Raw genomic sequence first — 13,905 nt, 5'->3', positions numbered from 1 at the left:
CACCATGATACCAAGCAATCCATAACCTACAGAGGAGAGGTTACCAGCACTTCATCCTAAAGCAAGTCTTTACCACTCACTTTCCTATTCTTCAGGTCCCTTTAACTTATTCACAGACCTCTATGAGCCTTTCTGGCCATTTCACCTGTGTCCTGGATCTCTGGAGTATTGTCTTCTCATTGGAGGCTCTCTGTTGCATCATTAGTATCTTCACCTGAGGAGGAGGAGGAGGATCTAGGAGCCATTAACTGAGACTGATCCAAGTCTGTATCTCTTGCCAATGTCCAAGAGCTAAGTGGAGGAACAAGTAGGTCTTGTTGATTACGTCAAAGCATGCCCCCTTGGTCTGTCTGAACTAGACAGGACCGTGGGTGCCCTAGCTGTTTCACTGTACCCTGCTGGTCCCATGTTCTCAACAAGTAATTCCTCAGACAGACTCTATCACTTGGCTTTAGTAGTGAAAGTTCATGAGCTCTTGTATCAAAGTAGTATTTCTGTTTCTTCTTCTGATTTTCTTTCATTCTCCTTATGGCTACCATGTTAGGACTTGCCAATAAGGTATTAGTAATGGGCAGATTCGACTGTACCCGCTGGCCCATTAACAACTGTGCTGGAGATGAGGCATTGTCCAGAGGTGTGCTACAATAAGCCCATAATGCTTTATATAAATCCCCTCCACTGTCCAATGCTTTTTTCATTATGTTTTTCACCATCTGAAGGGATCAGAGGCTCTGCAAGGCCATTTGATTAAGGATAATTGGGACTTGATGTGGTGTGATGAAAATCCCAGTCCATGGCAAATTGCCTAAACTCTGCACTGGAGAACTGTAGCCCATTATCACTGAATACTTCATCTGGAATTCCTTGCCTTGCAAATATGGCCTTCAAGCAAGCTATCACTGAGTGACTGCTGGTACATTGCAGTGTACAGATTTCCAGATACAAAGAGTAATAATCAGTAACTATTAAATACACCGTGGATTTCCATGGAATGAGATTGGTGCCCACCTTCTCATGGGCCCTGTGTGGAACAGGGTGAGGCTTTAGTGGTTCTGCCTGCTGGCAAGGTCTCAATTTCAAGCAGGTGGAACAGTTTTCAACCGTATTAGCAATGTGCTGATTGATCCTTGGCCAATACATCACCTCTCTTGCTCGCTTCTTGCATTTCTCAATACCTGAGTGTCCCTCATGAATCTTCTGTAGCATTCCTCCTTGGAGGGTCCGTAGTATTGTGACTTTACTGCTCTTGAAAATAACTCCTTCAATGGCTGAAAGTTCATGTCGGCAATTCCAGTAGTCCCACACGCACAAGTCACAGGTACTCCTGTCCTCTGGCCAACCCGAAATTATCATTTCTCTCAGGATCCCTAACGAGTGGTCCTTCTCAGTTTCTTCTTTTATTTGTTGTAGCCTCCTGTCAGTGACTGGAAGTGAACTAAGAATCAAGTTGACAGGCTTGCATCTCTGTCTCGGAGATCTTTTCTGCTTGTCCAGCAGAGACTATTGCCCTGGACAGCGCATCTGCTGTAAACAGAAACTTGCTGGGTGTGTAGTTCACAACTAAGTCATACTTCTGCAGATTAATCATCATTTTTGAATCCTTAAGGTGCAGTCATTCAGAGGCTTGTGAAACAGTGCTATCAAGGGCTTGTGGTCTGTTTCTACATTCACTTTCTGCCCATAAATATATGATTGAATCTCTGGCATGCAAACAAAATTCCTAACAACTCTTTCTCAATCTGTGCATACCTGCTTTCTGCCTCAGTTAGTGATTTAGACGTATATGCAAGAGGTTGCCATCGGTTGTCCAAATTCTGCAGTAGCACAGCACTTAATCCCAACTGCGAAGCATCTGTTGATATCTGTATTGGTTTCCCAGGGGTATAGAATTTTAAATCAGGTTCTTGTATTAATTGTTGCTTCAACACCTTCCATGCTTCCTCCTGTTCTGGATTCCAGCACCATTCATTTTTAGTCTCAAGAAGCATCCTTAGAGGTGCTGCTGTTGTAGACAGGTTTGGTATGAACCTTCCAAGATAATTTACCATTCTCAAAAAGCATTGCAAGTCTTTTTCTGACTGGGGGCATGGCATCATTTCAAGCCTGAATTTTTTTCTTGTCCAGTTTCACCCCTTCTCTAGAAATAATGTCTCCCACAAATGTTAATTCTGTAGCTCCAAAAACACATTACTGACTGTTAAGTTTCAAATTTGCAGCCCTAGTTGCCTCTAACACCTCTCGGAGCCTACGATCATATTCTTCCTTGGTGAAGCCCCAGATGATGATATCATCCATCGAGGTATCTACACATGGAATATGCTCATAAATCATATGTATAATTTTGTGATACACCTCCAGAGCTGAAGCTATACCAAAAGGTAAACATAGAAATCGATACCTTCCAAATAGAGTATTGAATGTGCATAATTTAGATTTTTCCTCTGTTAACTTCAGCTGCCAGAATCCCGAAGAAGCATCTAATTTACTGAAGAACTGTGCTTTTGCAAACTGAGCCATAATTTCTCCTCTGGTGGGCAACTTAAAATGTTCTTTCTTTATGGCCTTATTGAGATCCCTTGGATCCAAGCATATCCGCAGCTATCCATTATTCTTCTCCACAATAACTAGGGAGTTCACCCACTCTGTTGGCTCAATTTTCTGTATTACCGGGGCTTCCTCCATCCGTTTTAGCTCTGCCTTTAGTTTATCACAGAGGGCAAAAGGCACTTTTCTGCATTAGTGTGTAACTGGGGGGACCAGTTTATTTATCTGAATTGTATGTTCCCCTGGTAAGCAACCAAGGCCTTGAAACAAATCTTGATATTCCTCATAACCTGAGCCAGAGTGTTCTAATGCAAGCACTCGTTTAACCAAATTGAGCTTTTCACAAGCTGCTAAGCCCAAAATAGGTGTCACTTCCTTAGGTACTACAATGAATGCAAGATCATACACCACATTTTTATGCTTGATGCAGGCTAGGCACTTTCCCTTGACTGGTATCTTCACTCCTGAATAGGCAGTTATGGTTACTTTTGTAGGCCTCAGTTTTGGTTTACTTTTCAGCCTTTTATAATCTTGCTCCGCTAAATGTTCACCTGAGCCCCTGTATCCAGTTCGAATGGAATCATTATCCCATGCCCTTCCAGTGGCAGGATCCAGTCCTTCTCAGTAGCTCTGCTCGACTCTACTGTATCTATATAATACTGTCCCTCTGGAGTATCTTCAACCATATGCACCTGGACTTTATGGGCTTGCACTTCGCAACATTTGGCAAAATGATTACTCCTACCACAATTAAAACAGAGCTTTCCTAATACAGCACATCATTTGGAGCCATGCTGCATTCCACACTGGCTGCATGCTTGCCTATACTCCATCTGTCCTTGAGTAGTAGCTGTGGTAGCTGGGGCAACCTCCATTTGAAGTGGGCTTTTCTGTATGTCTTTACTACATATTGCATGGACACCGCCCTCAGCTGCATTCTGCTCTTTGGCCTGAGCCTTCACAGTTTCAGCTGCTCTACAAATCTGTATAGTTTTTTCTAGGGATAGGTCTACTTCCCATAGCAGCTTCTCTCTTAATTCATTGTCTATAATACCACAAATGATTCTATCCCTGACCAGAGAATCTGTTACATCCCCAAAAACACAGGTCTTGTTGAGCCTTTTTTACTCTGTGATATAATGCTCTATCCTTTCATCTGGTTTTTGCATGCACATAAAAAAATTACGTTTCAAAAGTCTCATTGCGTTTTGGTGCACAATATTTTTCAAATTTGTTCAATATCTCATTTAACTTCAGGTTTTGGCCTGGAGCAAATGTAAAGTTGTCATACACCTCAAGTGCTTCTTCCCCTACCACACGCAGGAAAATGGATGATTTAACTTTATCAGTTTTCTCTTCTGCTCCTATAGCAGCTAAATACAATTCAAACCTTTGTCTAAATTTTCGCCAATCCTCAGCTATATTGCCTGACAATGAAAGGCAAGAAGGGACTTGTAACGCATCCATGTTTAACTGTCTCTGAGCTGGTTACACTTCTGCTTTGCAGAGAGGGTACTGTACTTGCAGAGGCCTTTGTTCCTTGCTGAGTGCAGCTTCCAGGCCCTGAATTACTAGCTTTCTGCTAGGGATAACACTGCAGATCCATCCAATCTTCCCCATTAACCACTTCTAACATCATGAAGTGATTTAGGTCCTGCAGTGAATAACAACAACTATGAATGAGAAAGAGAACAGACCTCTAATGATACCACAGCACAGGGTTTCTCTAACACAGACCACGTGGCTGCCGTCATCTTGATTTCTCCTTGCTCTCCAGGGATCAAATTTAAAATTCCTCACGTGATAAGACATTCCCTTGTAAAGGACTGTCTCCAAAGTCTAACCCTTATCACTACACCTCCCAGGGCTGGACTTGGTCTTGGCCTAGAGTAGTCAGGGGAGCAACTTTTTTTTTGGCAGGAATGCCATAAATTAGGCCTGCACCCTCCCTGAGCACCCCTCTGATACCTCTCCCTTATACAAACTGCTGCTCTGCTTTCTGCCTGCTTTGCCACTCTGCATTTTGCTTCCTGCCCTACCTGCTACTGTGCTGCCTGTCCCCTCCCCAATCTGCCATGTGCCATGCACAGAGGCTGTCCACGGCACTTGTGACACCTGTGCCAGAGGTGAGCAGCTTGTTTTTCTCTTGGTCCATGGCATGGTTGTCATCAGATCGTTCTAAGGCCTCCCCAAAGTCAGCAACAAAGTATGTTTCAGTGGAGTCATCCCCAACACATGTATGGGTTAACTCCTTTTAGTAAATGCATATCACCCTTTGGGCACAAGAAACCCAAAGGTTTCCTAAAGGGCTAGGTCTTCAGGATCTTATACTGTCATGCCAGTCCCAACTGTGCCCATGAGCTGCCATCTCTGACACAGTCCATTCATTAACCGCCTGGTTTTGAAGTCCTCTGCTTGCTATCCTTTTCCTGGAGCTTTCTGCAGAATGAAATACTTTATGACACCACTTTATCATTTGGTGGGGGGGTGGGGTCATAAAAAGGAATTGCAGCTCTCTCAAGAAGCTGGTCCAAAAAGCAGAACCTGGAGTGTTTGTCCAGCAAGTAATAGGAGCAGACCACCTTTGTTATTTGCTTTCAGAAGTTCAAGTCACACTTAGGGCTTCAGACCCCAGGGTAGTAGAGAGGGAGTCACAGAGAGGTCCTTCTGGGGATTTGGGAAGCTTGGGCACTGTAAAATGTTTCTGGGCTCACCAACTCCGTTTTGCCTCAGTGAGAAGGATGTGCCTAACCCAATGCATTTCACTGTGAAGCAGTTCAGTTATTCCTATTTCATTTAGGGTCTTTTCTACTAGTTTGGGCTGGTTTGTTGTACTACAGCACTGTGCTTTATCTGTCCTCCCACTTCTTACAGTTTTTTAAAGCCACTTCAAATACTATGACCATTTCAGCTGCTCTAATTCATATTCTCAGCCTGCAAATGTCATTAATGAAGGATTAACATCTGCCTATGCTGTGCCTTATGTCAGTGCAATACATATATATGGAAATACGTAAGGCAATCTGTAGAGCTTCTTGCATTACATCAGTTTGACAGAATCATAGAGAAGTAGGGCTGGAAGGTCACTTCCAGAGGTCACCTAGTCCAATCGCCTGCCTAAGGCAGGATCTTCCCAAGCCACGCCATCCTATATAAAACTATACTTTAACTTCCTAGTAAAACTAGAGTCCAGTTCATATTTCTCCTTTTTGAAGTCCTGGCTTTAGGCAGAGGTAGATATGAAAGCAGTGCCCACACCATCGCTGAAATAATACAAATACATGACATTCACTAAGAAGCAGGGCATAAAGTTTTATTTTACAGTGTCTGAGCTAAGCTGCATAACTCCCTAGCGCCGTCATCAGTCTGAAGGAAAGTAACCACAAAAAAGCTTAGAACAATTAAAAAATGTATACTATGCAGCACCATATCACGTAATGGATATAACTGTACATGTGAAAGCAAGGAAGTATTTAGTGTACACAAAGAGCAGTAAGGCTCAAATCTAATGCCTCTGTAAGCCTGTAAATAGCACTGAGCACCAAAGTTGGCCATGTAAGTGGCCTTCTATGTTGGTTACCTGGGATTTTAGATGCTCTGGCCACTTATACTCTGTTGTAATGATTTAGCACTCGACCCCAGCTAGCCTGAGCCCTGCACTCCCACTCTGGGCCCTGCCAGCGCTGGCCCTGGGACATTGGTGCAGACCAATGATGGTGAGCTGGGGTGGGGGGAGCAGCAAGGCAAGAAAGTGTTGTGTGTGAAGAAGTCAGAGGGAGGAGCAGGACCTTGCTTTAATTGTAGCTCTGAGTGGAGGGGAATTGGGGTGCAGGGGGTGGGGTGCATAGGCAGTGGCCTCTTGGTGTCAACCTGGAACCATGCATTGGCACTGGGGAGAATGGGTACTGGCGCTGGTGACCTAATAATTTGGAGCTGGGATCCAAAGAGGAGCTGAGGGAAAAGATGAAACATTGTCTTGTGTTCTTTTTTTTGTTACTGGATTAAAGCAGGGGTTGACAATGTTTTGCAGTGGAATGGGGGCCATTTCCAATCCAGCCTGTGTTACATCAGAGCCAGTGTTGCAGCTGGATCTGAAGCCAGAGGTCCATTCACTACCTACCCAACCACCAATACTGCCTCTTCTTCCTGCCATGTGGTTGCCAGGCAGACAGTGCCCTACCTTCCCTGACCCTTGTCCTCCGCACCCCCATTGGTGAAACACCATAGAAGCTGGATAAATATTCTGCAGGCTAGTTAAAATGACTGCAGGCAGAATCCAGCCCATGGGCCATAGTTTGCCAACCCCTGGCTTAAAGGGCTGACCTGTCACATGTTAGATGCATGGATTCCCTAAAGCAGCACATGCACCCTGCTTGCGAGTCTGAAGTAAGCATCAGCCCCTTGCAAAAAAAAAGAGCAGCTTCAGGAGCCCAGTGATTTAGGTGAAGGCAGCATGATGATAAGAAAAAAAGGGAATCCTTCAACCAAGTCATGGAGAAAAATAGCAAAAAGTAAAAGTGAAGATTGGAGCAAAGAAAAGGGAAAACAGGATTTCTGCCTTGAGCTACACAAAAGAAGGGCATGGAGAAAGGGATTCTCCCCGCCACCCCGAAAGGTAAAGACAGAAAATGCAAAATGTATTTTAGAGTGGTTTTTTGAGGAAGAATGTGGGGCTGAGGTCACCAATACAGAAAGTCTGTGTGGACAGTGACTTAAAGAACTCCCACTTCTAAGCAAAGTACCCTAACTGCTTAGCAAAGTCCCTCCTTTCCCATCAAAACAGCTATGAGGGGGAAGCCAGAAGGAGAGGATGGTAGCAGGAGCCTGTTCCTGTGGCTCACTGGGATAGAAAGGCACTACCTACAAGCCCTGGGTTCTGACCTCTGCTTCGCTGTTTAATCCATGATTATTAAAACCGTTTGCAGAAACCCCTTTGGTGACAAGAGCAAGGGTGAGAATCCAGAATCACAACCAACAACACCCTGAGCCACAGACAGGCTCCTTCTTCTTTGCGCTTTCTTTCCTACAGACCCTGCATATCTTCCTCTCTTAGCTTCCCAGTGGGCCAGTAGAAGGAGTACATTTTCTTGATGTATGTTCAGTCTTGCTAACCAGTGTCTCTTACTTGCTGAACAAGTATCCTAACCGTTAGGCTACTGACCTAAAAGGCAGGCGAGCATCTTCCTCCACCCACTGATTTACTTCTGGAAGAGAAGGCTATGTAAGTGCTGCTTGCCCACCTGTTGGTTGTATTAACAAGTTAAAAGCTGTTTATACTAGCATCCCAACATACCACCTAAGTTTGTGATATGCTACTTATATACTTCACACAGTCTTTTGCAAACTTTCAGATTACATTTTTGTTTACCACTTGGCCAGCAGTTTGACTTTATTATTCAAAAACAACTTGCTACATTTTAGTCTTATTAAATACAGTGTTAAGCTAGATATCTAAGGCATCCTTATGCCTCTTACATTACATACAAGGTTATTTCCATAGTGTTATGCTTTGAAATATGCTGCCAGTCTCAATCATAAATAATAAATAAATACCCACAAAGGACATTTTGAATTTCACTGACAGACACTTATAAACAATAGGAACCCAAATTACATAAGCACAGCTTTGCAGAAACTTAGCATTCCAGAAGTCTGCACTTCCATGAACTGCTCCAAAATGTTGTTTGTGGTCAAGAACTGAGATGACGTCCTCTTTCTTCATGAGGGTTAGATTTCTGTCTCATGCTTAGAAGATTTAATTATACCATATCATTTACAGAGAGGAACAAACAATGCCAACTGGTGGTAATCCAGTTTCATAAAAAATATCTTTGACAAATCACATACATAGTCTTAGCAACCAGATCTTGATGCTTTTGCCAAGTAGCCTATTTTAATACATATAAGTGGTCATCATCAGCTCCATTTGTCTCTCCAATAATTACTTGCAGGGGTAATACAGTATTTAATGAACACCGTCATTGCACATAGGTGGAAAGGAAATGGCACTTGCACTAGGCTGAAGCTTTGGTATTAACATATTTCCGAAATAGAGTAGCACAATGTTTTATAAATAAAGATACTGTCCTTGTCAGTTGGTTCCAACAAAGCTAGGCAAGCAGAAAACCACAAACATGTGGTAAGAGCATTTGACTGCAGGCATGTGACTGCTATGAGGCAGTGTGTGTGAAACAGCTTCTGCTGTGACTGAGGTCATCTGCTATCACTGCTCTAGTTCAGAGATACTAAATATGGAGAAAGAGAAACCTGATTCTGGATCCACAGATGGGAAGACTCTAGGCCAGATCCTAATCATAAAGCAGCTAAAGGCTCCTCCTGTGAGGAAACTGATGAAGGGGAATCCCAAGGTGGAAAAAGGCTGGCTTTCTAGTGACCACTTCCACTACACAAGACATGTCCTGGGTTGCGTAGGAGATAGGAATAGGTGGGGCTGACATGCCTCATTGCCCTCAAATCAGCAGAAGTTTTAGTGAGCAAATTACTGTCAGAGTACCTTACAGCAGTGGTCAGCAATATTTTCCAACAGAAAGCTGGAAAGGTGCAGCTTGGGTGTGAGGTAGGCTGGCACTAGGACCTAGCCACTGCTCTCCATCACCCACTACTCCCCTCAAAGCCCCAGGCAAAGCCCCACCTGCCCCACCCCCAAATGCTGCTGTGGAGGTCTCTCACTGCTGAAGCCCCAGCTCTGTTGTCTGGTTTAATGGTTCCACAGGCTGGATCCAGCCTGTAGGCTGCTGCCCTCTGCCTTAGAGCAACACTTGACCTGCTGTAAGCTATGCTGAAGAAAAAGCCACCTTTCCTTGTTCTCCCTTGTGTGCCATGCCCAATGGCTTACTTATAGAAATGAATGTTGAAAGATCAGGAATGTCAAAAAGCTGTCATGAAAACAGGAGAAAGGTATATTTTACTGCACAATGCTGCCTTCATGTAGTGGCATCACATCCCCGGTTGCAGTTACTCTGCTCCAGGAACAAGGTTTTATTTCCCCATGTTACATATTAGCCTGAAAACAACCCAAATAGTTCCGGCATATAAAATTAATGGCAGACTTCAAAAGAAAACACAAAGCAGAAACATTCACTGGATTCTTGATTCCTGTCATACAAGACAGACGTCCATCCAATGTGTATATAAGTGACTGACGTGGCGTGGTGCCAACAAGGAACACTGACAGACAAACTATTGAGGAAGGAAGTCCCAGCCCCATTAAAGTCAATGAATAAAAATCAGTCAAACTCATTATAACATAACTTTGGGTTGAAGGAACCAAAAACTATGTTCCGATTGGCAAGAGGGTTGTTTGGGTATTGTTTGCACTGCTCACAAAGTATGGGCGTTACGTCATTAAATTATCTAATTCACATAAGGGCCATCCATTCAGCCATGCATATACATGAATAGGAGGGAAAATTACAGTATAAAAATCATTTGGTCATATTTTTCATATTTTAATATCGAAAACATTTACTAGCAAGGCCTAACAATCCCTTCCCTTCCCTCCCCCCAATACTCTCTTTGTCTTCTCAGCTCAGCTGCTGTGAAGTTTAACATTTATGTCTACAGTTCCCCTTCAATGCTCCCAATATGGATTCTTAATAAAATTTCAGCAGTAATGTAGGCCCTGAAGTAGCATTAAGTGCCCCATCTAGGCTGAAAGGAAACATGTTTATCACCTGAGAAATACTATTGTACACACTTGAAGGAGAAAAGCACTCATCACTAGCTTACCTGCCACCGCCAGCCCTTCTTCCAAGAATTGTCTTGAAGGTTCATTTGCTGAAGTGGGAATGTTCAATATTTCCAATTCATTCTCTGAGGCAAGAGCAGAGCTGCATATAATTGGAGGAAATGACTGCAACTGGTTTGAGGAGGAAGATGCTTCACAGAGGACAAGATTAAAGTTTAAAGGGACTTTGGTGCCTTTTGGGCCACTTTCAACCCTCATTTTCCATTATTAAAAGCCAGATTGAAACCCCTGACACCTATAATCCTGTTTGCAAAACAGCCTGCTAGGAATTGCTGGGGCAAAAATAAGTGCTACTGAGGGGACAAAAGGAGAATGTTTAATGTAAAACTGACTACAAATGTGTTTAGTGTCAAAATAATTTTAAATAGAAAAGGGAAAGCATTCGATAGCATCTCAGATATATGCTCTTTTTTTTCTATAATGAACTATTTTTCCACAGTAGAAAGCTTTCATAAATAGCAAGAATGTCATCATTTATTCAATGTAAACATCAGAATACACTTCTGAAAAATTAGGGTTTTAAAATGAAAGAGACACATGATACCAGCACCTCAGATGCATTTAAGTATATGCAGGCATTCAGTAAAATAGGACCAAGACGTGCCCTAGCGGTCTAAGAATAAAATGCCTGCTGTGTCATATTTACTGATGAAACAGAAACAGTTATTCCTGGATCCACAGTAATAGTAAAGCAGTCGAAAAAGCATCTTGTCGCCAATGCAGCTCATGCTGGATTCCTTGACAGTTAGGTGACTAGATGGACTGACAACTGCTACACAGGCACAACCTCAACGCTTTCCTCCCCATCAAAACACTAATACAAATGGCTTTGTTTTCATAACTAATCAGGAAGGCTGAACTCCAGGGCAGGAAGTCCTTCCCAGTGCTGACCATCAGGATTCTGTGGCAAAGCTAGTATTTTAGAGGAAAGGGTGTTATTAAGAGGCAGCAATCAGAAAGTAGAGAGAATGTGTGAATATCTGAAGCAAATAACTCTCTGCTCAAACACGTTGCAGTCTCTGGCAAGCAAGGAGCACGGGCTGCTGGCAGGTGAATAACAAGCAACCAAGACACTGAATGAAAGAAGTCATTACCTTCCAAGTCAGGCAGGTGCTGGGACAGTCATTAATAAGCTGAAATTAATTTGAAGTGCTGAAAGTGGAAAGGGGAGGAAGTCTGGGTCATGACCAAAGAGCACACATGTGACAATGTGTGGGATGTTACCATTACTATAATGACCACACATGGTTTCCATCATTCAAGTACTTTTGTGTTTCGCTTCCTCAGTGCACCAGCTTCACTTGACTCCCCGCCAGCTTGGATTTTTGCTGCTGCATTTTCACTGTCAGATTCTACAGCCAGGCTCTCTTCGGTTGGCTCTTCTGCCTCGCTGCAGGTGTCAGAGTGGAACCCGGCATTCTCTGCTACGACAGCAGGATCATCCTCCTCACAGTGACAACAACAGCACATCTCAAAGTCGTGGCTAGGATGAAGGACACCACCCGTGTCACTGAAGCTGGGTTGCTCATCCTCTTTCTGTCCTGTCTCATGGCTGTCCCTCCCTGAAGTGAAATTGGACAATAAGGTTTCACTACCCAAATACTCCTCATCTCCCACACCTTCCATTCTTTCTGCTAGCTCTTCAGCAGAGGGCTGAGTGGGGCCAGGGTAATCTACAAGAATCGTGTCCTGTCTTCGCTTAATGCAATCAGAATGATCATAGACAGGATAGGTCTCTTCTGGATAACCTTTGGAACAAAAGTGATATGTGACTTAAAATATTAAATAATAAGGGTTGAAAAGAAACAGCAGCACTAATGATGACACTGATAAAATTACTGTGTTGACAAACTGTTCCAAGAAGATTATTCTAAGTAGTTTGAAGTCATACTAGTGTAACTCTGAGCTTTCACTCTGCAAAAGCCCCCAGTGGTGCAGCTAATGCAAACTAACTCTATCCCAAACATTCAGGGGAAGGGACAAAACATAACCTCTGAAACCAATCACCAAACTCAGACTGACTACAAGGGGTTAGGATTTCAACCCAGACTTTTATAAGTGTTTAATATCCATGGCTGGTGCCACACAGAGTGAGGGAAACTGCTGGGTTAACAGCCCCATATCTCTAAGTAAATGTGTTTACAAATTCCTCAGTTCCTCTCTCCAGATTCACGGAGATGTGTTTTGAAGAGTGCAGATATAGAATTAAATAGAATCATTTGTCAAGCTGGAAAACCAGATAAAACCAAATGCTTTTGTGCATTTCATTTCAGGAAATGCATCAAGAACTAAACCAAGAAAGCACAGCTCGAGGCTACTATTCACGATTTATATTTTGAACCTTTTGAAAGCTTCCTAAAGAGCAAGAAATTATGACTACATAAAAAAGCCTTCAGAATTCTACAAGTTAGCAACGCAAACATTGGTTATATAACACTAAAGCAACCAGAAAACAAAATATCTTTGAAGTACAGAATTTTAGAAACCTAGAATTCCTGAAGTGAATGTCTCTAATTATCTTTACAATATGGGAGCAAACAAAGAACTACCAACTAAAACCAAACTCAAGTAATGCAAAACACATTGATTCCAATTTCCAGTTGTATTAAACTGAAGCAAATAAAATCCGGCCAAATGAAGAAAAGCAAACACATAAATCTATGTCAGCCAAGACAAAGTAGCAGATGGTGCGTGCTTAATTTCATATGCAATTCTGGCAACAGATATCGTGTTATTCTCACAATGTGAAATGCTAGATATTTCAAAATCCTTTTGCTCATTATTATAATTGGAAAAAAATGAGACCCTCTTGTGGCATTTTGGAAGCTACCATTCGAAAATGAAAGAAGCAAAATGTACAGTATTCTAGTTTCTAGATTTGGGGAAAATAATCCATTGCTGGAAATCTATTTATTTTTTAGAAAAGAGTAAAGAGGAAATAAAAATGCTCCTTTACCTTCCCAGTCTTCCATATAAGGAGCTTCTTCAGCTTCTTTCTCTGGGGAGATGCCATCAATGAGTTTGCCTTCTTTCATGACTCTAGTGATCTCTCGTAGTTGCTGAAGTAATCTTTTTTCCTGGTCTGTCGTAACATTTTGGGCCCCACTACAAAATATCAAACACCCCAGTAGACACAAAACAGTGGGAAGTAACAAGAGATTCAAAGACTTTTTGAAACTGTCTTGGGTCATAGAGCAGAAGCCTGAAGGAGTGGAAAAGTATCATTATTTGACATCTGTATCTATACAAATTATAAGTCTCATCAGTGCAACTTCTGCAATCTAGACTAAGACAAAACAAACTGCCCAAGATGGTAACAAGCAGCAAGGGCTAGGAAGGAGGGGAAACTAAACTTATGGAGTCATCTGGCTAGTACAGAATGCACTCTGGTAATTCTTAGGATCCTGTCATCATATATTACCCCAAAACTTCTCTGCCATTAGGGGGAATCTGTGCTCCCATCTCCTCTGCTTTACCTTGTAGTGTGTAAAAGGGTAGTTTGGGTTTTGTGCCATGTACTTGTGGTATTTGAGGGCAGGAGGTGGAATCTGTGGGTAGATAGTTGCCTGAGGGACTAGACTTGATGGATCAGG

At 42.7% G+C, this 13,905-nt stretch overlaps 1 protein-coding gene across 1 annotated transcript in view; it reads right to left on the bottom strand.

Moving 5' to 3' along the window:
* Positions 1–7,879: 7,879 nt before the first annotated feature.
* RIC3 (RIC3 acetylcholine receptor chaperone) overlaps positions 7,880–13,905 on the bottom strand; it is a 168,824-nt gene continuing 162,798 nt past the window's right edge. The window contains exons 6-7 of the mRNA XM_019519976.1: positions 13,269–13,417; positions 7,880–12,060 (exon numbers count right to left, since the gene is read on the bottom strand). Of these exons, the coding sequence (XP_019375521.1) occupies positions 11,567–12,060; positions 13,269–13,417 (643 nt within the window). The 3' untranslated portion in view covers positions 7,880–11,566. The remainder of the gene's footprint in view (positions 12,061–13,268; positions 13,418–13,905) is intronic.

This window comes from Gavialis gangeticus, unplaced genomic scaffold (assembly GCF_001723915.1).
Source record: "Gavialis gangeticus isolate Ggan-Ray unplaced genomic scaffold, GavGan_comp1, whole genome shotgun sequence".
Taxonomy (NCBI): domain Eukaryota; kingdom Metazoa; phylum Chordata; order Crocodylia; family Gavialidae; genus Gavialis; species Gavialis gangeticus.
The sequence above is the reverse complement of the archived record's forward strand: the minus strand, read 5'-3'. Positions and strand labels throughout refer to the sequence as shown.